The following is a 25,128-nucleotide window of genomic DNA, read 5'->3' on the forward strand; positions in this document are numbered from 1 at the left end:
AATGTGATACAGGACAGCACCTTTGAAGTTACATGCACACAGATAACCCAACTTAACTCTGAAAAGGGAAATAAATTGTTATTACCTGAGCTGAACTGGGAATGTTGTTATTTCAAATAGATGTTATCAAATCTATTGCTTTCTAGTGAAATTGGGTTGTGGGATTGAGTGCTATAATGTGAAAGGGAAAGTCAAGCACACATGGATTGCAATAACCACAAAGTTGGTTTCTTATCTGGGAATGACTTGCCTGACACAGAACTACAATATGGTCTGAAGCACCTTTGGGATACTACTTGGCCAAATTGACACAACACTCTAAATTGGGTAAAATGAAGGCCTAGATGTTACCTTAACACAGATTTTGGGTCTTTCTTTCATCCAAGGAGTGTTATAGATTTACCTTAAATTAGCTTCCTTTTGTCTGGATGCTCATGCATCCAGACCCTAAAGTTAACCTTCTGTTCCAGCCTCTAAAAATAATATCCTTTAATCTTAAGATTAAAGTATGCTGGAAGGCTTACTGAGGGGCCATAGGAAACTGGAGAGCTGTCAAAAAAGGCTGCCTTGGTTTGGCTGCAAAAAGTTTGTAGTGTTCTGCAGATGAAGAGGAGGGGCAGAGTGATTATTTTCCAGTGATATGAGAAAAAATATAATAAACTGGATGGACAGAAAGCAGTCATAAAAATAGTTGCAAAAATTGTTTAGTCATTCATCTCAACAACTAGAATGATGGAAGAATGATCAGTTTGACTGCCTATCTGCCAGAACTATTTGACTTCTTCTCACAAGTCTGCAGAAGAACATCCAGGGCAAGGCGTTAGTGGGCTGTACGAGGCATCAAAACAATAGCACAGTCACTTAAAGAAATATGCATATTAAGCAAAGACCTCCCAGTTACAGAAGGTAATATTTTGCTTATAGTACAGTTCATTACTTATCAGCTGAGAAGAGCAAGGTATTTTTTCCTAAATAAACATCATGATTCTATTGTTAGCCATTATGCGTCAATATGCTTGATTTTAATAATAATTTGCTATGTGCAATTGAGTCAGATGCTTAACAAAAAATTAAAATAAATTCTGTATTTTTAATTCTAAAATAGCTTTATGTGATTGTAGGTTGTAAAAGGATCTGCTAGTCCTTTTTTATTATTATCCCTAAGTTTGATGCATTTTTAGAAAGTGAATATTGTAAATGAAATTCTGTAAATAAACTGAAATGACAAGAACTACTATTACTATTTGAATTTGTATGCTCAAACTGAGTCCTAACTAGACCAGAAAATTAGACTTCAAGGAATATAAAAACAGACTGCAAAGATAAAGTTTGCTAGTTACTTGTAAAATTACTTTTTCATCACCTTCATAACTGCAAATGGTTGCTAAATGAGGCAGTTGCTAAACGAGGACTACCTGTACTGACATTTTACCTTGATATCTAATTAATTCGTACTTTGTGTGTGTGTGTGTGTCAGTGCAATTTGTTTGTCTTCCTTAAAGTGTGTATGCAAACATATGGGTGGTACACTTATTTTTAATTAGACATTTGTTTGCCTCCAGCTTGTCAGCTACATAAAAATCATAGTCTGGCCTCTGGCAAAATTCATTTCAAAACTGAAAGGGAAAATGATCTGAAGTCAGCATTTGTTCTGGCAAACCAACTTTTCCTAGATTCTGTGCATCATAAGCATGTTTGCAGAGGCCATACCAAAGCAGAAGTCAACAGCTCCTTCCAGATCTCCAAAAATGACAAGTGCAAAATTTCTGGAAAAACTGAAGATGTGGATTGAAATAATTTTCTGAAAGAGAAGCTGAACATTTTCAGGAAGTTGCTTTCTTATCAGACCTAGCCTTTCTTGACATATTAATGTCACAAAATATATGACAGCACATAAAATTCTATTGTTTGGTTCAGTTTTTAAGTTAGATGATGTAAAACCTTTTTAGAAATATAATAGTTATCTGCTACATCCTGTTATACCCAATAAATTCTTATATGGGCCAACAAAATAAATTAATATGATGCATGGTTTTTGATTGGTATTAAATAAATAAAAAATATTTTCAGGCCAAAATCAGTGTTGCTAATAACAGGTAACAGGAAATTTACATACAGGCTTATTTGTGATTATAAATGCTTAAAGTTAGGCCAAATAAAATAACTAAGTTGCTATATACAGGGGCATAGTACATTTTTGTAAAAGAATAGCTCAAATTTTAATAGCAGTTAATAGTGAATAAAAATAGCATGCTGGTACCAAGGTTGTATATAACATTTACAACCATATATTGGAAAACTCTTGGCACAGTCAAGTTCCCAAAGTCTGATATATGTGTTGATGCAGCAGAGGAGTAAGGTTTTAAAAAGTTGATGTTGAGCTTAAATAATGTAATATTTAAGCTGCAGATACAAACTATTCCTATATGTCTACTTAATTATGTTAAAAATGTATCACTGAGAATATTGCATGTGCCAGTACAGTTCTGTTAATGGCAGCTACATTATGTATTAATTAAATTTAGAAATCCAATACTAGCCTACCAGGAGCCAGCAAGAAAATGAATACAAAACAAAATTAGAGCAACTGTTCTTGATCTAACAGGTTGAATGAAATCGATGTAAAATCAGTGACTGAGTAGAATAATATTTTGGAGTATGGGATCTGGTCATTGTGTTGTCATTGTGTTCTTACATAATACATGAGCCTTTTTGGGCCAATTTGATTTCATCCATGATATCTGTATATTTTTTTGCTTCTTTTATAGGAATTGTGTATAATTCTTGCTATTTGCTTTTCAAATAATTTATATTGTTTTAAAAATAATATTTACGATGTAAAGTTTTATTTGGGGAAAAATAAAATTTAACAAACAAGATTTTATAGTATAGATTTAAGAAGAAGGTGTATATGTAAATGTGATCTTGCATAAATGGATTTTTTAAAAAACTTAATGTTTGTCAGTTTGTAGTGATTTTAGATATCAGTTATGCTTAAAATTATATGTCATTATGCATATTGCATTATGCATTATGCATATTACTATTGAATAAGCATTCAGGTTTCAAGTATCCTTAGTAAAAGTTGCAAAAATTAAGTATCCTGATCTGTTACTTTCTGAAATGATATTGAAAATATATAATGTAGTTTTAAATATATTAGCTTAATTAGTGCTTCCTTCTCAAGACTTCCTCAAATGCTGGAATTTTAGTCTAGCATAACTGGGAGGCACCAAGTTTGCAAAGGCTGCTTTGATCAGTGTCTAAGTTCCATAATTAAGTTTCTTTTTTTAAAATAGTAATTTTAATTAAAAATTACAATTGCAAAGATTAAAAACTAATACAAACTAAAAAAATAAAATAGAAAAAATAGAAGGTGCAGAAAAGAAAAAAATAGAAAGGAAAGTCGAAAGGAAAGACAAAATAAGAAAAAGAAAAGAAATAGATAAAGAAATAACTTCCCCCTTCATTGCAACAAGCAATTTTAGTATCTTATCACCTCATAATAAAGGTAAAAGTTTCCCTTGACATTAAGTCCAGTTGTGTCCGACTCTAGGGGGCGGTGCTCATCTCCATTTCAAAGTCGAAGAGCCGGCGTTTGTCCATAGACACTTCCGTGGTCATGTGGCTGGCATGACTAAACAGAACGCCGTTACCTGCCCGCCAAAACGGTACCTATTAATCTACTCACATTTGCATGTTTTCGAACTGCTAGGTTGGCAGGAGCTGGGACTAGCAACGGGAGCTCACCCCGTCACGCAGATTCGAACCGCCAACCTTCCGATCGGCAAGCTCAGCAGCTCAGCAGCTCAGCAGTTTAACCCACAGTGCCACCGCATCCCTTATCACCTCTTAAAATACAACAAATTATCTCTTCTTCCCATATCCCATCTCTTAGCTATAAACAAATCCTTAAAGCCTTGTAATTTCAGTCCTGATGTCAGCAAAAGTCTATTAAGGGTTACCAGATATAACAACATATCTATTTTAACCTTGATGAAATAAACCCACTTTATATTCCTTCCTTTTACATTTAACAATCTTGATCTTTAGACCCTTCAAATAATTCCTCAAACTTGATTTCTTTTCATTTTTTCTTTGTCCCTTCTCACAAAACTCTTCAAAGCTTTAACACACTTCTTTTGTAAATCCAATATAGGAAAATTAGGTAGGTTACACTCTTGGTTTGTTATTTGTATATCCCTTTTAATTATTAAGACATCAGCTGGTTTCTTTTGTATGTCCAATGTAGCATCTTTTTCTATATCATTCTTGTAGCCTGTCATTTTTGAATCCACTTTCAACCTAGTCTCAATCTTGTCAGGTAAAACATGTTCCTTTTCCATAACATTTTTAAACACTATCTATAGAGGGAGACATTATTAAAATTAACTTCTGGGTCCACTGTTCAAAAATATCCTTCAATATGTCCAATATTAAAATATTTTGCTTCATTCTGTATTAGTCAAATTTAAGTGTTGTTCTTCTTAAATTGTAATCTTTAGTTCCTTCTGGTTCCCCCTAGTGTCCAACCTTCAAAGTCTCATCCTATCAAGGTTTTTTAAAAAGAATTCAAAACAAAAATATTTTCCCATGAGAAAGATTCTTATAATTAATTCCAAAATCTTATTTCAAATCCATCTGGACCCTTAGTCCATTTGTAACTTTCCAGAATCAAAGTTCTAATCACCCTTTTGCTTTTTATTCCCCCCTCCCAATTATTTAAAACTTATTTCATTAAGAATTGGAGGAAACTCATCCAGTGCTTTCAGACTTGTCAATCTAGAGGTTCCTAATAGCTGAAAAGCAGTTAACAAGCAATTTCCAAAAGTGATTAGAAAAGGAAGTATGCAAACCTGGTGTCCTTAAAGGCGTCAACCGCAGTTTGAGCAAGATAGCTATTTCCTCATCTCCCAGAGCTCTAAACCTGCTGGAGACCGCTGTCTTGAGGTCTCCTCACAAGGAATAACTGTCTGGAGCACTTGTGGGTGATCTCAGGTCCTCTCCTTATCCAGAGAGGAATTACGAAGAGCTGGTCTACTCATTGGCTCTTCATTCTGCTGCAGTCATCTTCAATTCGCCATTTCTTCCCTGGAATCCATAATTAGGTATCTGAACTTCCACTCTGACATTCATGGTTATCCAAAAATGGAATACATTCAAGAATTGGAAAAAAAACTGATCATCTCTCACATGTTAGTTGTCCAAGAAATGAAGCTGGAGAGGCAGGAACCACTGTTTTTATCTTAGAATTGTTACATCGACATAGATCAAATGCCTTTCTGGGCCATGAAGATAATGGCAAAATATCTATTGACTTAGAGAGTTGGAAGGAAAATTTAAATGGTACCATAAATTTAAATTTATATGGTACAGTGCTCCTGGAATTTAAACCCTGGAGCATTGTACCATATAATTATGTTGAGTTCTGCAGAGAACATATATTCTGGGTTTAAACGACTTCATGGTTTTCTACATTGAAGAGACTAATCATGTCAAGGCTGTGGGCCATCTGTATATGCATGATAGATCTATAGTTGGAGCATATATTTGAGATGTTCTACAACTCTGTTTTTTTAAAGTACTTTTTAATTTATTATTGAATGTATACCCTGCCTTTTTGCTTATTACACTGCACAAAATGGCTTACTGAAATAGGCATACAAGGTATAAAACAAAACCAAATTAAATAATTAAAAGTAAAAAGTAAAAATATTCATTAAAATAATGAACAATTAAAAGAGAAAAAGGGGTGCATTTTACTATTTTCCTAAATATTGAGGGAGTGGGAACTTTGGTCAAATATACATAGGAAGTTGCACAATATCATATCAAGCTTTTTATTAATCTGGCCCAAGGTTTTGTACTTCGCTACTGTATCTGCAATATATCTCAGGTATAAATCTTTCTTACCATCTGTTTGGTACCTGATCCAACTTCTCTTGATCAGTAGGCACAGTTGGAATTTGGGGGAAGTGTCATAAATGCTGCTACAGAATGGTTCCCTTGGCTGGGACAGTCCATTCACAAAATGGCTGCCATGATAGATTTATCTACATTTTTTCTGAATAACTTGGAGCATAGTAAAATAAAGCACTGACCTCTGATTGCCTCTTATAGTTAACTTTGAAATATCTGAGGCCGAGAATATGTCATAAATATGGCCTGTTGCTGGAGGCCAGAGTTTGACTTTGAGGTGCTCTAGGTCAAGTGAATAGTTAAAATTTAAAAAAATGTTTTTAATATTACTGTTATTAGCAAGCCATTAGCAAGCCATTTAATATTACTCTTACTAGCAAGTTATTTCGTGGGTGTTGGCGGCATGCTGCTAGTTGCTTGGCAATTGCTTGGCAGTTAGACTTGGACTCTCTTGGCAATGTTCTCTTATTCAGCGCAGCCATTCCTTCCTACACCTAGTTATACTGCCCCCTTCTTCCTACTACCACTGCTTCCCCACATCTTTAATTAGGAGGGTATTTTGAAAATTATCCCTTCAAAATCAGGTATTTCCATTAGATCACAATACACAATGTATTGATTTTTGGCCTATAGAAAGACTGTCAAAGATGATAATTAGCTATGGAAAAATAAGATGAATCATTAATCGCACTGTACCATAATAAGTCAGTTTAAGAGAATAGAGATTAAGCTGTGTAACTGCTGTTATATATTTCAAATGTCAATAAGTCCTATAAAATCCACTTTTTTCTTGCAGAAAAGATGAAAAGGAATATGCACTGAAACAGATTGAAGGCACAGGGATATCCATGTCGGCATGTAGAGAAATAGCAGTAAGTGAACACAACAAAAATATTTAACTCTTTCTACAATTAACAGCATGGAGAGAATCCAACTAGTTTCCATCAGGGGAAGGCTGTAGTGCAGTGACAGAGCATCCTGTTTCTGTGCAGAAAGCCCCATCTGAAATCCTTGGCATTTAATCAGAGAGATTACTAGGCTAGTTGGAACAATAATCCAAATTAATATGTAAGGCAGTTTCCTGTGTTCTTATTTCAGCAGAGAAGGGGAGACTTGGTTTATCCATTGTAAGCTATGATATACACTTCATTGCTGCTCTGGACTAGCAGGGAATGTGCAGAGTGGATGGGGTTGGCTCGAAGGGGAAGGAGAATTGTTGAAAATCAAGCCCATCCCTTTTCAGACAGCAGAAGCCTAGCTCTTGTAGAGGGAAACTAGCTGAATTTTGCCATGTCAATTTTTAATTGTTCTATTAAATGTCAAGTTTAATTTAGTCTCCATAATTTTGAACATACCTGGTTCAAATGTCATATTTGACATCTATAAATAAATATTATATTTTAAATTCAAATTTAAAAGATACCATACACACAGTAATTCACATTTAAAAGATACTTAGATACTTAAAGATAATTAGATTAATTTTCTAATTCTCTAATTTTTAAATTTTAATAGAAAATACTATTAATTTTCTAATTACTATGCAATTAATTTACTAATTTTCTAATTCTTAGGTTGTACATCATCCTGGAATATTTCAGAAAAGAGCAGTATAGAATATTAAACTAAAATAAATAAATGAAAATAAAATAATATGGATATGGTTTAGATTGTAGACATTCTGCTTTCCGGAAAAGCTTACAAGATACTTTCCACTCACTTAGAAACTGAACAATATAATTAACTTCAATAAAACCTCAGTTTAATGGAGCATGTAAAAGTCTTTTAAATCAGTAAATAATGTAATTTACATCATTTGCATCAATTTGTATCATTTGTGTATGATATTATGTACACAAACGATATAATGTATAATGATATAATGTACACAAATTGTTTTGGACTATTTTGAATACAAACTGATAGTGCCTGTTATTTTGGGATGATGTCTGGAGGTAAATTTTATCTGTTGAATCAGAAGTTCTCTAAGCCAAGGGTTTACTGTTTATGTACAGCACTTTATTTGCACCACTTGCTTATTTGCAGTTGAATGCATTAGCATGTAGTACATTTAAAGGAGTACAAGAAAATACTCTGTAATATTAGTCTGTGACAAATACGTTATTTATGTATATTAATTTCTGACATGGCAAATCTGTTGCAGCAATCCAGCAAATAGAATAGATACTGAAACCTTGTACATCCTTAAAAGATTAATTTTTGAATCAATGTATAAAGTGTGTACCACTCCCTATCTTGGAGCTGGGGGTATTGAAGTCATCACTAAAATTTAAGATATTAAACAGTATGTGCTGCTCGTTGACTTATGGTATGTGCTCATTTGTATTTAATAAAAAAAATATGAATGCAATATATTAAGTAAAATAAATGCCTATTTCTGGCCAGTAAAATAGTAAATGCTGTCTTGTAATTCGGTCTTCTCTATATGTGTTGGAGATGAACTCCCCAAGCATATCTGGAAGGCATCAGGTTGGGGAAAGCTGCAGAAATTAAATGTGCTATCAATGCAAGTCACTTAAAATCCTTCCAAGACTTCATGCCTTAGATGGATATTTTGCTCTTAATCCCCTTTGCATTTATATCTCAAAGCAATAAACATTTTTCTATAAATTTCTTAGGTGTAACAGGAGAAGATAAAAGACGTTTTCATAACTCTCCATTACATCAGCATGGTTGCCCTCCCCTCCCCTCCCCTCCCGGGTGATTTTGGACCAGTCGTTCTCTCTCAGCCCAACATACCTCACAGGATTGTTGTGGGGAAAATAGGAGGAGGGAGGAGTATTAGGTATGTTCACTGCCTTGAGTTGACCAAATATGTATAAAAAAGGTGGGATAAAAGTATAACAACCAACATCTAGTGTTAAGCAGCATCAGCAACAGCTGGAAGCCAGGAGTACTGAGGATCATCCAGGCTGTGGGGCTGAGTCTAGGGGGCGGGAGGATGGAATCAGTACTGAACAACAAACATATCCTCCTCATTATTGGCCTGCTGCCATTTCCTGCCATATTTCCTTCTGCCCACCAATATCAAAATGTTCCTCCCTGCTCCCTTCCCCCCATTAGACCAACTTCCTCTGCTCCCTGCCTTCCCTGCAAGGCCCCAGGGCCCATCCAGCATCCTGATATCTATATACTACTAAACTCTCCTGTTCGTCTGTTTGCAATCTTCAGTTGGGTGAAAAGGTGCATCATAGGGAACAATTTTTGAATCAATATCTCAAATGGGCTAATTTAAAGAATGGGTCCAAAATCCAGTACCCATTACCCCCATGGGCTTGAAATTTGGAAAAGTTGTGGCGGCTTCGCTGTTGTGCTGTTGCACCACCACAGTCAGCCATGGTCACATGATAGTCATTTCCAATGCTCCCTGCCAGCTTCCCACAAGTCATTTGGGAAGCCGGCAGGAAGTATGAACCCTTCTGAGGTGATGATGACACCATATACCTCAGGGATTGAAATTTAGCAAAGTAAGCCAGCAGGAAGTCTGAACTCTTCTGAGGTGATGACAGCACTGTACAGCATTGTGGTAAAAATAAAATAACTAAAAAAAAAATACTGTTAGCCCAATAATACCACATGGAAAGAGACAGGGGACATCATGATCAACAGATGACACCAAATATAGTTGAGAAGTGGCAAGGAGGAGGAGAGAACAAGAATCGGATGAGGCCAGGGCTGCACGAGTCAAGGATCAAACAGTCAGGACAAATGACATGAGAGAAAGAGAGACAGAAGAGGAGAGGCATTCACATCTCCAGAATGACAGGAAGAGGCACAGAAGGAGAAGAGAGGAAGAGACAAAGGAGCAGAGAAATGCACGTCGCCAGGATCAGACAAAAAGAATGAATAGCAAAAGATATGAACAAATGGAGAATGAAAGGGCTGTACATCTCCAGAATGACAATGAAAGCCATAGAATGAGGACACAAGAAGAGATGGAGGAGGAAAGGAAAAATCAACTCAAGGATATGTGGCAAACAGTAATTACTGCAAGAGTTCCTCAGCATGACAATACCCACCTTTGATGACAAGATCTCAACAGAGAAAGAACAAGGGAAAATGCATGACTTGCATGGCATAATATTTCTGCTGATGTTGGTGCGATGGCCAAAGTCTGCCCTCACTGTCGTGCCTTCGTATTCCCTGGAGAAACTGCCAAATTCTGCTATATGAAGGTAAAGGTCAGGATAGGCGATTTGCAACCTCTACCTAATAAATTCCTCAATTTATACAGCAATGATGAAGCTATTGCAAATGAGTGCAGGAAGAACATCAGATAATACAACTTGCCTCTTCCAAATGACATTCTTTGGTGCCAAAGAAGTCCTTCCAATCAGGAACGGATGGAATCCTTCTGTGATTATTCAAAGGCAAATTCATAATTACATCAGACATTTAATGCCAAACCCCAACCAGCAAGCCAAATTCCTTCAAATTTACTTCATGGATCCTCAAGACAGTGTAGAATTGAGAATGGATATGCTCCACAATGATGGAATTCAACATGAGATGGTTGAATTATTCAAGAACCTACTGTGACAACAAAACCCATATATTGGGTCACTTCAACTTGCAAAAGAACAAATTCGGGAGGCGCATCATCCTCTTCTCTTCAACATTTGTCATTGGACCGAGATATAGGATGGAACGATGTCAAGACACCATGATGTATATACAGAAATATGGCAATGCTTCATTTTTCATTACAATGACATGCAGTCCAAACTGGCCAGAAAACCGACAGCATCTGTTTTTGAATCAGCAGCCAAATGATCAGCCGGATTTAATTGCAAGAGTATTCAACTTGAAGAGAAAGTTGCTCATGAAGCACCTCACTGGATCACTTGGTCTCTTTGGTAGGTGTATCGCTTACGTGCTAAGTATGGAATAACAAAAGTGAGGTCTGCCTCATTTGCACTGTCTACTGTGGCTTGATGAGGCATCCAGTTTGGTCAGCAATCCACCTGTGGTCATTCTGTTTCTCTATTTAGGTGATGAAATATTTCTGAAATGATGACCCCATGGGTCATGGGTTGTCTAGTTATACCCTAATCAACCAGCAATTACTGCATATTCTTCAAGTTTAAGTTCCCAATCTGATATCTTTGGTAACGTATCTCTTTTCCAATACTGTGCTAAATTTATCCTTGCTGCCTTAAACATGTATCTTAGTAGATTGTGATATTTTTTGTTGGTATGTTTTAGAATTATGCCTAGTAAAAAGAATTGTGGTTTCATTTCAAATTTTATTTTTAAAATTCTCTGAATAGTACTGTGTATTTCTTTCTAGTACTTTTGAGTTCTTCCCATTGTTGTGTTGCAACTGTTCTTTAAAGTTTTGCACCTATTTTATCAAGCAATTTTTATTTGTTTTTGTCTCCATGTCATATCTAAGTAAGAGTGTACATATGTGCCCTACTAGGTAGTCTTAATTCTTTATGAGCATTTCAAATTCTGTCATTTTTCTTAGAAGCCCTCCCTCATTTTGGAGGTCAGTTTTTATTCTTCCAGCAATTTGTAAGTACATCAACTGTGGTATGTTCTGGCCTTTGCCAAGTAGTTCTTGATATGTCTTTAGTCTGTTTCATGGAGTTTAAATAGACCATATCTACATATGTAATTGAACTTTTCTTACTATACTTATCTCTGGTATGAAAAGCATTTAAAGAAGAATAGCGGTGAGATTGTTGGAGTTAGTATTTTTCTCATAATGTTCTATACTTTTATCAAACTTCGTCTTATAATATGTCTTAGGCATGATTTGAGATAGGCAATTTTAAATGTTTCTTAATTATGGCAGAAATAGTTTTCAAAAATGGAAAATGTCAAAATAGCATGGTTGTTCATATTAGTTGACATTTTAGTGTGCCTTTCAAATTATAGAACAGGATTTTATCAGATTTTCACAGTCAGTGGCATAGATCATCTGGAAACACATGACCGTCATGATGTTAATATCTGATCTGGAGAACTTTAATTTCCATATTAAGGCTTTATTGCCAAGTCACCCAATATAACATACAAATAAGCAATTCCTAGGTAGTGAACATTATAAAAAAGTGAACCTCATAGAGAATAATATTTCCAGTACACATATGGGTTATGAAGATGTGGATATGAGGTTAAGTGAAGGTATTATCATGGGAATCTGTTCCAAGAGTAAGTTCTCATCTGCTGAAGAGTGCATGTTGAACTTTTCAGAGTGCAAGAGGTTTGGCAGGAGGTCCTGCCTACTCCTCAGATGGCACATGCTTCTCTGGCCTTTTTAGTTCCTTTTTAACTACCATGGTAGCTTATTGGAATGTTTTCTCCAGGGTGTTATTCTCTGTTGTCATTTGAGCCTTCCTGATTTTGTTGTCTCCTCCTCCTCCTCCTCCTCCTCCTCCTCCTCCTCCTCCCTCCCCCGCATGAGTTCTTCTATTTTTGCTTCCACGTTCTTGCAAACACTTGGCCCAAAAGGCCAAGTCCACAATTGCCAGAGCTACAGGAGCAAGCTCTTTCTGTCAGATGGCCATTGGCTCTGATAGCTGGCCTTGGAGAGGGGCAAGTGATAAAATCCTACCCGTACTGCCAGCCATTTGCTAAACTGGTATAAAGGAATCATTCCCTTTGGGAACAGCCTTTAAAGGCATTGAATTCATCATCATTTTCAATTGTGAGTCTTTCCCATTAGCCTTGTCCCAGCATCCATGGGCACAGTAGTGGCTCACTTTCAGTTTTATGGAATAGTCATTTACTCATACATGAGTAGGTGGCTCTTAGTAGGAAGTTTAATCCTCTCTTTACAGCAGTTAACTGACATTCTGGTCTCTCTGAGGTTATCTGTTAATTTTGAGAAATCTTATTTATAATTCAGCTTGGTGGGGCCTGGCTGGATATGACATCTAGAGTATGTTCCTTCTGGCAGTACTCAGTGCTTGGTCCACAAAATCTGCTTGTCTATCTTGTCATTTCATTAGCCACAAGTTACACTGCTTACCAGGCTTTGATGCACATGTTGGAGGCATGGAAACTTCACTCAGCACTAAATGATACAGACCAGCCTGCATTCTTACTTCTGCAAGAGATACTGGGTACTGGACTTGTTCAGATGACATGCTGACAGGAATTTCATTTTTCTTTTCTGCCTTCACAACAGTAGTAACCTAGTACAATACTTGAAAATTGATTGAGCTGAATTGTATTCAATATCACTCATGGAGTTTCCAAATCCATGGAATTTGGTCCCTGTTAGAATGGAGATGTTCCATCAACAAGCTTCAGTTGCTACCAGTAGTCAGGGCTGTTTGAGTGTTTGAGAATACTCAGTGGGCCAGTTTATGTTGATCAATTATATAGGTACTCCTTCACTTACAACCACTTGTTCAGCAACCGTTCAACATTATGACGGTGATGAACAAGGGAGACTTGTGACTGGTCTGTGAAGTTGTGGCCATCGCAGCGTCCCTGTGGTCACGTAATTGCGATCTGGGTGCTTGGGCACCTGGCTCATAATTACAACATGGCAGTGAGTGTGGTCACATGATTGCCATTTGTGACCTTCCCTGCTGGCTTTCTACAAGCAAAGTCAATGCCGGCAGGGAAAATTGCAAGTTGCTCCCGTAAGTTGCTCCTGCCGCTTTTTCTCCCAAGTAGCCCCACTATGGAGTATGAGATCCCAGAGATCTCATATTCCATAGCATCCCCCCACCTGCCTGTGCTTCCCAGCGCCTGCCCACTGACCTTGCTGGCCCACCTGCTGCCCTTGCCCGCTCACCTGCACTTCTCAGTGACTACCTGCTGCCCTTGCTAGCCTGCCCGCACTTCCCAGTGCCTGCCCATTGCCCTTTCCGGCATGCCTGGGGCCCTTGCTGGCTTGCCCACCTTTCCCAGTTCCTGTACTTGCTGACCCGCCCGCACTTCCCAGCACTTGCCCATGGCACTCCCCTGTCCCCTTGCGCTCCTTACCTGGAACTCCTGCCTCTTCCTGCTTACCGATCCATGCAGTCCTGGGGTTATAATGGCAACTGGGACTGCCAGGATTGCCATCACTAAACAATGTGGTCATGTGACATCACACTTTATGACCACATCACTTAGTGATGGCAATCCCGATCCCAATTGCTCTCATAACCCAAGGACTACCTGTATTACAGGCTGGTAATTACCTCCGCTGCTGAATCTCATCATTGCACATCTAGGACTGGTGCATAGCAAGGGTCATACAATTAATGATAATTTATTTTGTGGGACAAGACAACCATGTCATGAACACACTGACCTGAATAATTACTCCTGCAGTTCATGAGTTGGAGCTCAACTGGTCAGTGACCTGTCTCAGAAAATCCTCCAGTTGTTGATTTGTTTGAGAAGCTTGCACAAACTCTTGAAACTGTCCTTAAAGTGGGATTGGTGCAGTGATAATTTTCGTATGAACCAGCCAGAAAACTTTGCCTTCCCTCTATTAGGCAACAATCACTAGGGTTATGACAGCTCCAGCAATTTTTTGTAGTATATGATGCTAGACTAACTTTGCCATATGACAGTGTAGTATGCAGTCCTGAATCTTCAGTAAATATCAGAGGTGGAACATGGAGTGGAATGGTGATGGCTTATGATAGAATACAATCATAATCCAAGCACATCCTGATCGCCTATCCACCTAGTTTTGTGAATCCTAGATACTTGTAGAGGAAATAGGGAATGGCCTTGAAGTACAGGAGGAAAAGCCACTAGCAAGTCAGTGGTCAGATAAGGGGAGCTTGAGCCCGGCCAAGAAACTAACCCAAGTAAGCAACTCAGACAAGCCCCTTTCTTGTTCACACAAACATAATGTGAGGAAGGGGAAAGCACAGTTAGACTTGCAAGATTCTGTTGTTATAGCTGTTACAATAAAAGTAGTCCTGACCTGTATGGCTTTAATTTCTTAGTCTGGTCTACCTTGTAGGGCTGACAATACTATAATGAGGAATTGGTTATGTACCTATAATTATGTTTTTTTAAAGTGGTCATCTATGAATTCCCATGCCAGTAGTGATGGTTTGTACACTGCTATGATTATTCTGGGAACTAAAGGATGATTGGGAGCTCTGTCCTAGGACATGTGCAGTAGAAAGAATGGAGGTCCCATCAAACTTCCTGAGCTCTGGAAGATTCCAGATAGCTTCTCCACAAGCAAGATATCATGTATGTGAATTCATTTTCACTTGAAGAATCACAGTTAATGGCTTTTTTATAAGAAAATTAAATGTACATACTTCTAACTTTTAGACTTTGATTATTAACTTCCGAATCTTAACAAACAAGTGTTCTGGGGACTAAGTAAAGAAACCCTCTAACCTGTTTGTGTCAAATAATATCTAAGTTTCAGATGAAAATATAATGAAGATGGATTCCTAAAATAGTTTGTTCTGCCTTTTTCATATGCCTTCAAGTCAATGTTGATTCCTGGTGAGTGCCTGGACTAGTCCTTGCTGTTTTCTTGGCAAGATTTCAGAAGTAGTTTGCTGTTGCTTTCTTCCTAGAGCTGAGAGAGAGTGACTAGCCCAAGGTTACCGATCTGACTTCATGTCTAAGGCAGGATTAGAATTCATAGTCTCCTGGTTTCTAACATGTTGCCTTAACCACTACATCTAACCGACTGACTCTCCTGCTTTACTTTTCTTCAAACATATGAAAAGTTGGGTTATTACAACTTTTATTGAGTCTTGCAAAATTGTAACATATGCTGAGGCTAGTAGTAGTTCTTTATTAGGGTCCCTGGCCTGAATTCTGGAAGATAACAAAATAAATAGACGGTTTCTGTTTCAAGTAAAATAAAATGAAAACATAAAATCAAGATGTCATCAAGATGATCACAGAGACTTGAGTTTTGCTCATAGTCTAATAAATTTTTGCTACATTCAAGGAAATGCATTGTATTGGTCTGACAGAAGTAACTGTCAAATACCTCAAATAAATCAAAATTGTCTGGGTACTTCACCAATTTGGGAGTTACGAAATGGGTCTTATATCCTTATAGAAGGCACAATATAACAAAGCATGCTTTCTGGATTCAATGGGTCTGTAAGAGCTGACACTGCTGGTCCCAATAAAGACCTGACTCATGCACAGTTGGAATATGCAGAATTCAGATTTATTGAGATTAGTGTACAGATCAAGAGAAAAGCTGCGATTGAAAGCTTCCCACCTAAATTAGCTAATTAAAGCTTTCCAATCACCCCGCTCCCCCCTTCTATCTCTTCCCACCTAATTCCAGCGGTCAGCCATACCAGGCACAGATGTGTTCTGGCAGTACGACCTTGACTCACCCCCTTCTAGCCCAAACAGAGAAGATTCACACTTCTTGCAATTCCCGCTCCCATCTGGTGCTTGACATGCGTTGACTCATCATGGCAGATGAACACGATCAGACAATTCAGCAATCCTTTGATTGTAGAGTCTGACAGTGTCATGAGTACTGATGGCAAGCAGGAGGGGGCCTCTATCCAGGCGGGAAAACGCATGCGTAATACTGAGGAATTAAGCAGCCATTAAAGAGACACAGAACAGACCCGCCTTGACTTTTGGGGTTTATCTGTCTGGGTTTTCCCACGCTTCTTCAGTTTGTTAGGATTTTCTGTCTTATGTAGCAGTAATAAACACTAGAGACCTATTCCTCGTCTCAGCGTGATTCCTGACTGTTAGGACAGACAGGGTCCTTTTCTACAAGGCCACAATTTTTGCTCATAAGGAACTTTTATATGTGGAGAAGGAATTAAAACCTAAGGTTAGTGATTCTTGGTGTTTGGGAATGATTATTTATCTTGCCAGCCTTAAAAAGGGGGCTTGATCACCCTGAAATAGCTTCCTGGATAGGGCATATTCTGAGATGTTTCCATGTCAGGTAAAGCAGCTCATCTTTTCTTAACAAAACCTAAGTTATGGTGATTAACTTTTGCAAAAAGTTATGAAGTCTATACTAAAGTAGAAAAACTTATGTAAGTGAAATGTTGTTTATAATTCTTACTCTAAAAAGTTTCACACAGATTCACTATTATTTTACCTGGTATGTGCATCCAAATATTTGGATTTGGTTTAGGAATAAGCTAGTGTTAATCTAGGAATACATGGTGTATTTAAGCTTTGGACTGGAAATATGTTAGTTGGGGACATGATATTTAGTTGCACCATCCATCTATCAGTAGAAGTTATTAGAAACCTATTTCTAATCTTTCTGAGAACTCATAGAATAAAAGGCACAATGCTAATTGTTTCATTTCCTTTATTTTAATCGAAGTATAATCCTTTTTTAAAAAATCACTTGAAATGCTTTTGTTTAAGAAGAATGCTGTTTAGTGATGCCAGAACATTTTCAGAAGTGAAATTATTTATAGAACAATTGCTTTTCAAAATGCTTATTACAGAATAAGGGTGTTACGTGACATGACCAATTGTAGCTGAAAGAGGCCTCTCTCAAAAACAATGCACAGAAAAATAAAAACCAAGTATCTGTTATATGGTCAGTGAAGCTCAGTTTCAAATCCCTAAATATTGTTTGCTCCTCTGGGAAGTGGATAGCTCTTCTTAATCAGTAGGACGATTTGTCTTATTAACTCTCATACTCATTGAGGTTCTGGTTTGCCAACTAGTATGCGACTGCTGCGTACTTGGCATCCAGCTTATTAGAAAGAGATACAGCAATAATTAGTGGTTTTGCAATAGTCTTGTACTTCCAACAGTCTCAAAAACATAACTGTAAAAAAGTATATGATTCCGGGATGAATCTTTTCTCTCTTTAGACATCCAAAAATTAAGTTTTTAGAAGCTGCAACTATTACTAGGATGCATTCTAACTACGTTTTTACAAATCTTATTACATAATATCTGCTTTGTTTTGTATTTCCATCCTGTTGGGGAGGGAGTTAGCAAGGCTGTTTCCCAGGCTATCCTCTGCTGCCGTTAAAATTGTGGAAGATTGTTCTCTTTCTCCATCTGTGTCATTACTGTACGCTGACTTGGCAGGTGGCACATGCTCATTTCCCCCCAGACTCTTGTAATATCATCAGGATTTTGCTTCTAGGAATTGCCTAGGTGAAATGGATGGAGGCAGGCTTGCAGCAGTACATTTTCTTTTGCACTATTGTAGAGTTATGTGAGTTGGGAGTGGCATAATAAGATTGGACCCAACGTGAGATTCCCACAGGCAGATATTGGACAGAGGAAGGGTTACTGGACTTAAACATGGCGATAAAGTACTTTAAAAGCAATAGTTGATAAATACAGCAATGTACTTAATATGCAAACATGTCTATGCTACAATTTTGTAGATAATGAAAGAAATAAAAGAATTCTTATAACTGATATACTGGCTGATTTAAAGAGAATCTATCTTTAATCTTTGTTTTTCACTCCTTTTTAATAATCCAGCAAAATGCAATAACCTAAAAAGCAAAATTTATTTACAGTTTCTCTGATTTAAAAATAGCTTCCACCTATTAATCAACTACAGGTTTATGCCAAATAGATAAATCTTTGAGCTTTTTAATACTTCCATGACAAATATTTATTCTTTCTATATATTGTTTTCTCTTATGTGAGAATCTGCCGCTTCACTGCTGTAGCTTATTATTGCAAAATTATTTATGAACTTTGCTAAATACAGCAATATGTTTAAAATTCTATTGTGTGACTTATGTGTAGATTCTGTTACAAAAATACTCTCAAAAGTTTTCATCTAAAGATTATAGAAATACCCATAATGGCATACCCAGTGCATAAGATATTAACTGTGCAGTTTGTTTAGCATTTGGTAATTTTAAAAGATTCATGTATTGAAGTGATTAAAAATCCCTTTAATGCATCAGTGAAAGGGATTTTTTTTCCATCAAGGGTTGCATTTCAAAATGTTGGATCCAATTACTTGCTTTAAATGGTAACTTAATAAAAGACAAAGCAAATTTATTTTCTTCTCTTTCTAAATAATTGTGAAGTGACTAGTTAAAAAGTAACCTTTCTGAATTTCACGCTTGACCCCTTTTTAAGAACAGAGTGCAACATATTGTAAGAATAATTTACATTATTTTAATGGCATCTATTTTAATGGCATCTATACTTTACCAAAGGGACGCGGTGGCGCTGCGGGTTAAACCGCTGAGCTGTCGATCGGAAGGTCGGCGGTTCGAAACCGCGCAGCGGGGTGAGCTCCCGTTGTTAATCCCAGCTCCTGCTCACCTAGCAGTTCGAAAACATGCAAATGTGAGTAGATCAATAGGTACCGCTTTGGCGGGAAGGTAACGGCGTTCCGTGTCGTCATGCTGGCCACATGACCCGGAAGTGTCCTATGGACAACGCCGGCTCCAAGGCTTAGAAACGGAGATGAGCACCGCCCCCTAGAGTCGGACTCGACTGGACTTTACGTCAAGGGAAACCTTTACCTTTTATACTTTACCAAATGTTCAGTAATACTGTGTTCTTAATAATCAGTGGAACAAAAAATAAGCTGTTTATTAAATTTGCTCATTTGGCATTCCAAATATTTAAAGCTTGATTATAGTGATAACAATCTGAACCCTGAAATATTAGAATTACCTTTGGAACACATGTTCTGGAGACAGTTTTATGTTTCAAGTTGAACTATTAGCTCAGTTTCCATGCTCATTTCTGCTGCAGGGAAGAAAGTACAAAATATAAAGCAGCACAGGATATTTCTTGAAAAATAAGATATCAGAATGAATTTTGGAAGTTGCACATGTAAAAAATGTTCCAAATTTCAGTTAAGAAACCTAGACAGATTCACCATAGTAAAAAAAGTATATATGGAAAAGAAGAAATACAAATTAAATCATAATGTAGCTTCAGGAATGAAAGATTTACTAGGTAATAATTGCAAGGTATAAACCTCACTTTTTATCATCCAACAATAATGATTTTCTTCATTAACTTTGGTAATGTAAAAGTATGATACCAACCATTTATTAAAAATAGTGACTATATGGGATATGTAGAAGAAAATCAGCTTTGCTGAGAGAAAGCAAAAACCATGTCTGTTGTAAGCTTCCGTGTAGTTGAAGATAACAGTAGTGGGTTATTTGAGGGACCGCCTCTTCCCATTACATCTGCCCATCCCATCAGATCCAGAAGAAGAGTTTTGCTGCAGGTCCTGTCTACTAAGGAGTTACATTTGGCAGGACCCAGGAGATGGGCCTTTTCTGCTGTGGCGCCCGCTCTGTGGAACATCATCCCCCCTGAGGTGAGACTGTCCCCTTCCTTTCCATCCTTCTGGAAATCCCTCAAAACTTGGTTGTGTCAACAGGCCTGGGGGTCTCAAGGGAACGGTGATCTCCATAGGCGGCTCCACTGTTCTAACGCTCTCGCTTAGCCTTTTTTAATAATAACAATGTTTTTAATGGCATTTTGTTTCAATATTGTTATTTTATGGTTTTATTGTACGCCTCCCAGAGTCATGTTCTGTGAGATGGGCAGCCATATAAATATGATTTATAAATAAATAAATAATCGTTGGGCTTTCCTACCAAAGATATTGAATTATGACATAAGTTACTTTGGATCACTAAAGAAACTGAAATCTTTGGTTGAGCTTGGTTACAGTACAGTATTGACGTTTTAATTATAATTTTATTTGTAATTGTTATTCCTATGAATTAATTCAACTCTGGGATTTTCCTGTATACCATTTTCAAGAAAACCTGAAACAAGTACCAAGGTTTCTCAAACACTGTCTAATAGCTATTGTGTGTTTAAAAAACTATGATTTAGTGTGATATTACAAGGCTTTATGAATTATTCATTCTTCCCCCCTTTTCTTTGTTGTTGCCAAAAAAGTTTAGAAGTGTCTAATTTCCCTTTTAAATCCTTGTATCTGAATTGGAGTTGCTGTGTTTAAACCATTGTTAGTTCAAATAAGCCAAGATCAAGTATTATGATCTTTGCTAAATCATTAACTAAATTGTCCCAAGTACAGATATAAATGAAGAACTTTGGTTAGTGGATGTTTTTGATTAAGAGGCAATTTGACCAAGTGATATTTTTTATCAAGAGGCAGTTTACCCATCTCTACATTATGCATTCTTGAAGTATTTTAGATAGAGCTGGATATTTACTAATCTCCAGTTCTAGCAAAGATGTGCAGCCTTGTAACTTAGTTTTATAGGCAGAACAGTAAAAAATGGTATATAGGGGCTTTTTTGATAAGACTGGAAACGTAACAGTTATAGCAACATTGCTCTGGTACATTAGGAAATGTGCAGGTGGATCAAGACAGTTGTATAGCCTGTTTGGGAATTTGGACAGTGCAGTCGCAACATATAAGGAAGACATCAGAGTGGGGAAGGCTGATGCATGTGAGTGGTGGCTTCCTTTGTTGTTTATTGGAGCCTTGCTCATCATGGGAGTACTAATCAGATTTTGGGGTAATGGCATCCTTCCAGAAGGGAAAATGAAGGGCGCTTCTGATCACATGTGCTAGTTAGTATTGACAATTCCTAAAGGGACATTCAGAGCGAATCAGGAGGATAGTGATAAAATATGCTGGTGATCCTGTGCCTTTCTGTGGGTGTATTCTCTAGAACCAGGATGGATACCAAAATCACATCAAAACTTGATGGCAGGGTAATCTGAGATGCAGGCAGCAAATATTCCTTGTTTTTGTTTAATATGGAACAAACACAGTTTTTAAAATGAAAACATGTGTGTTAAAGAAGAGGTTTTAATTTTTTTTTTAAAAAGCTCTTCTGTCCTAGGCTGAAAAGGGGAAAACAGTGTGTCAACTCCAATGTTTCTGCTTGGATATGTGATTTGTTACTAAGAAGCTTAATTATGATAATTTGTACATGTATTTTGCAGTTCATATTAGTCATTGAAGAAAAATGCTAACTTATAGCATCTAGTGTCTATTCACTGTACCTTTGTTATGGGAAAGGCTGTATGATTTGGAGACCCATGACAGGCAGAAAGGGGAGTGATCATAGTTTGTAGGTTACTTGCCTTTGTTGAAATAGAAATTCATGATTTGTATGTTTGCTACCCTCCTACAGTATGCAGAATAGGTGGTATTCCAGCTATATGTGAATACTTCTGGGACCTTTCATGTTGCAGTGTTCTGAAATAATTATTACTACCATTATTCAGTTTATGCATCTATTTTATCTGTTAGATTTTATCCCCACAACAACCCTCTGAAATAGCTTAGGCTGAAAGAAAGTAACTGGCTCAAAGTAACCAGTGAAGTTCCATGACAGAGGGTGGACTTGAACTTGGGTCTCTTCAATCCAAGGCTGAGGCTTTAACCACTATATCATGTTTCTATCCATAGGATACTCAAGAAGGCCAAATCATATAATTCAGTCTAAACTGGAAGCTAGTGAAAAGACTACCCCGTCTCTTTCCCTAGCAACTTGAATCCCATCACAACATTGAGTACCGTGTAGCTTGCTGCCCCAAGCAGTATATTTTGATACAGGATATTTTAGGAATTAGATATACCTTAATGTTAAAGCAGTACAGTTTTTCATGACTATCTGTGAAAATGACCAAGTGATGAGTAAGAGTTTTTTAACCCTATATTAGTGAACATACATTTGGAAAGATAAAGTATACCCACCAGGAAATAAGAATGGGAGAACAAGAGCAGGAAAGAGTATATATTTCTCTTATTCCTATTGGTAATGTATGTAAATTTTGATGGATTCCTGTATGTTGATGATCTTTTTTTTTTTTAATCCATTCAATCGTGTCTGATTCTCAGAGACTGCCTGGACAAGTCCCTGCAGTTTTCTTGGCAAGGTTTTTCGGAAGTGGTTTGCCATTGCCTTCTTCCTAGGGCTGGGAGAAAGTGACTGGCCCAAGGTCACCCAGCTGGCTTCATGCCTAAGGCAGAACTAAAACTCACAGTCTCCAGGCTTCTATCTGGTGACTTAACCACTACAACAAACTGGCTCTCAATGTTTTTCTATTTAATATTAAATTCTTCCATGGAATTATTTTGATAAACTAAGGACACTGCTGGTTGGGAACAAGCATCAATTCTCACATTTTTCCAGCTGTTACCCTTCCCTGTTCTGTTGCTTCCCCTAAGCCTTGAGATTAGATTTTTTGGGGCCATAAGAGGTATATGAAAAGGGAAAGATAAGCCAAAATTGTTTGCTTCCCTTTCATCAAAGGGAGCATTCCCTGAATAAAACTGGTCTGGATGTTCCTTTCAGAGGGAGCAAAAGTTGCATTCAAGTCAGAAATGGACTTTCTTTTAATATCCTTTTCTACTAAATGGAAAAAACAAGCTTTCTCACTTCTTTCCCCTTTGTGCACAGATTATTCCAGTGTTGCTGGAATTAGAAAGAGTGATTTTTTTTGGCAATGTCTCTTTCACAAGTTAAAACTTTTTTTTCTTTGTTTATTGTTACTGAATAGAAAGATTAATGTTATTTGTCTCTTCACTTGCAGCTTTTGCGAGAACTGAAGCACCCTAATGTGATTGCATTACAGAAGGTTTTCCTTTCTCATAGTGATAGAAAGGTGTGGCTGCTGTTTGATTATGCTGAACATGATTTGTGGGTAAGTTCAGAAGTTTCTTGTTTTGACTATATTTATGTGTTATATTTTAAAGAAATAACTGTGCAGTCAGAATGAATTAAAAACCTTTGCCCATTCTCACATGCTATCTTAATCTAAATAGCTACACAAAGCATCTTAGGGATATAGAACCAGGATGAAACCCACATATCTGTCTTCATAAGTTGTATGAAAAAGTTTCATTATGAGATACAGTCAGATAGTCTTTGATTTTAAGATGCAGAAAGGTTTCCAGGATTTTGTAAAAAATTGTGTAAACTGAAAAACTCTCCCTCTAGCCTTTTCTGAGAAGTTGAGATTGCTCTGCATTTATTTAAGCAATTAAAATATTTAGAGGCCTGTTGTGTGCTGTGTGTATGATGTGATTTGGAATTCACATACTGAAACCCTTACACTACCTTAAAGCTGTGTTTGGCTACAAAAAAAACAGGGAAAAACAGGTAGAGGCATTTTGGAGGGGGCCATAATGCCAGTTTGGGACTACGTAACTATCCACAATTTACAGTAATGTGATACCAGAACTGTTCTCAATTTCCATTTTCCCAAAGGGTTTAAAAGTGAAAAAAGGCTAACTACCTATGTGTTTTCTGTTCTCCTGCCCAAAGATCAATATCATTAAAAAAAACCAAACTCTTTTGGAAATTAAGTGGCATTTCCTTCCAAAGTTCAGTTGGTAAGAGTTGTAGGCCAATGATATTATTATATCATCGAGCTTGTAGGTCTCCACAATTATCAAGGAGAGCATAATTAATGAAAGGTAACATTATAATCATGTTCAGAGACCAGAACACTGTAAGGATCTAGAACAAGGCTGGGCAGAGCTATACTAAGTAATAACTTTGGTTTTTACTAGAACCCTGAGATTTTTTTTTTTTTTTTTTTGGTCTGGGGAAAAATACATTCATAAATTCAGATTTTAATTACTCTGATATCAGGAATTTGTTTTAACTATCAGAACTAAATGGAGCTCACAGTTCTTCCACAAAGAAATATACTTTTGATAATTCCTCCTCTAGTTTTCTTCATTTGAACTGTTGTACATATTCCAGATTCCAATATGCATATGCCTTAGGTGTCTTATAAAAATTAAACTTTTGGTGTGTTGGCCTTTCCCAGGCACCAACTCCTCCCAGCCACTGAAATTTGTTTTTCAGTGGTTTGTTTGTAATCAGTTTTACTGGACTTGTAAACTATTTCAGGACCTTTTGCCATAAGAAACAGTATTAAAATATTTTTGATAACAATAAATACTTAATTTTCCTTCTATTTAAAATATTCCCATGCCAGATATCTGTGATTCATTATTCCTGTATTTTTCCTCAGTGGGGCAAATTCCAGCTGAGGGAGAAACTGAGATCAGAAACGGGGCAGTGGGCAGATTGCCTCCTACTCTGGTCTGCAATCCTGTTTGAGAAGCCCAATGGCTGCTTTTATGAAGAAACAGAATGTTAGGCATTTGTCTTCCAGTTTGACCTCATGAAGTGCTTTAGAATTTCTGGGTTTTGAAAGCTCTGCACTGTATGGCTGGCAGATATAAGGATGGGCTTGAAGATCAATATAAAAAAAGAACTCATTCAGATTTTGACCATAAGCTAGAATTTTATCTGCGCAATTAGTGTAATGTTTTTGAAATGTTACATT

At 37.0% G+C, this 25,128-nt stretch overlaps 1 protein-coding gene across 2 annotated transcripts in view; it reads left to right on the forward strand.

Annotated features, from left to right (window-relative positions):
- Nucleotides 1–25,128, forward strand: part of CDK19 (cyclin dependent kinase 19) — a 103,440-nt gene that overhangs the window by 17,694 nt on the left and 60,618 nt on the right. For both annotated transcript variants that reach the window (XM_063311171.1, XM_063311163.1), the window contains 2 exons: nt 6,716–6,791; nt 23,359–23,469. In XM_063311171.1, coding sequence (XP_063167241.1) covers nt 6,716–6,791; nt 23,359–23,469 — 187 coding nt within the window. The remainder of the gene's footprint in view (nt 1–6,715; nt 6,792–23,358; nt 23,470–25,128) is intronic.

This window comes from Candoia aspera, chromosome 1 (assembly GCF_035149785.1).
Source record: "Candoia aspera isolate rCanAsp1 chromosome 1, rCanAsp1.hap2, whole genome shotgun sequence".
NCBI lineage: Eukaryota > Metazoa > Chordata > Lepidosauria > Squamata > Boidae > Candoia > Candoia aspera.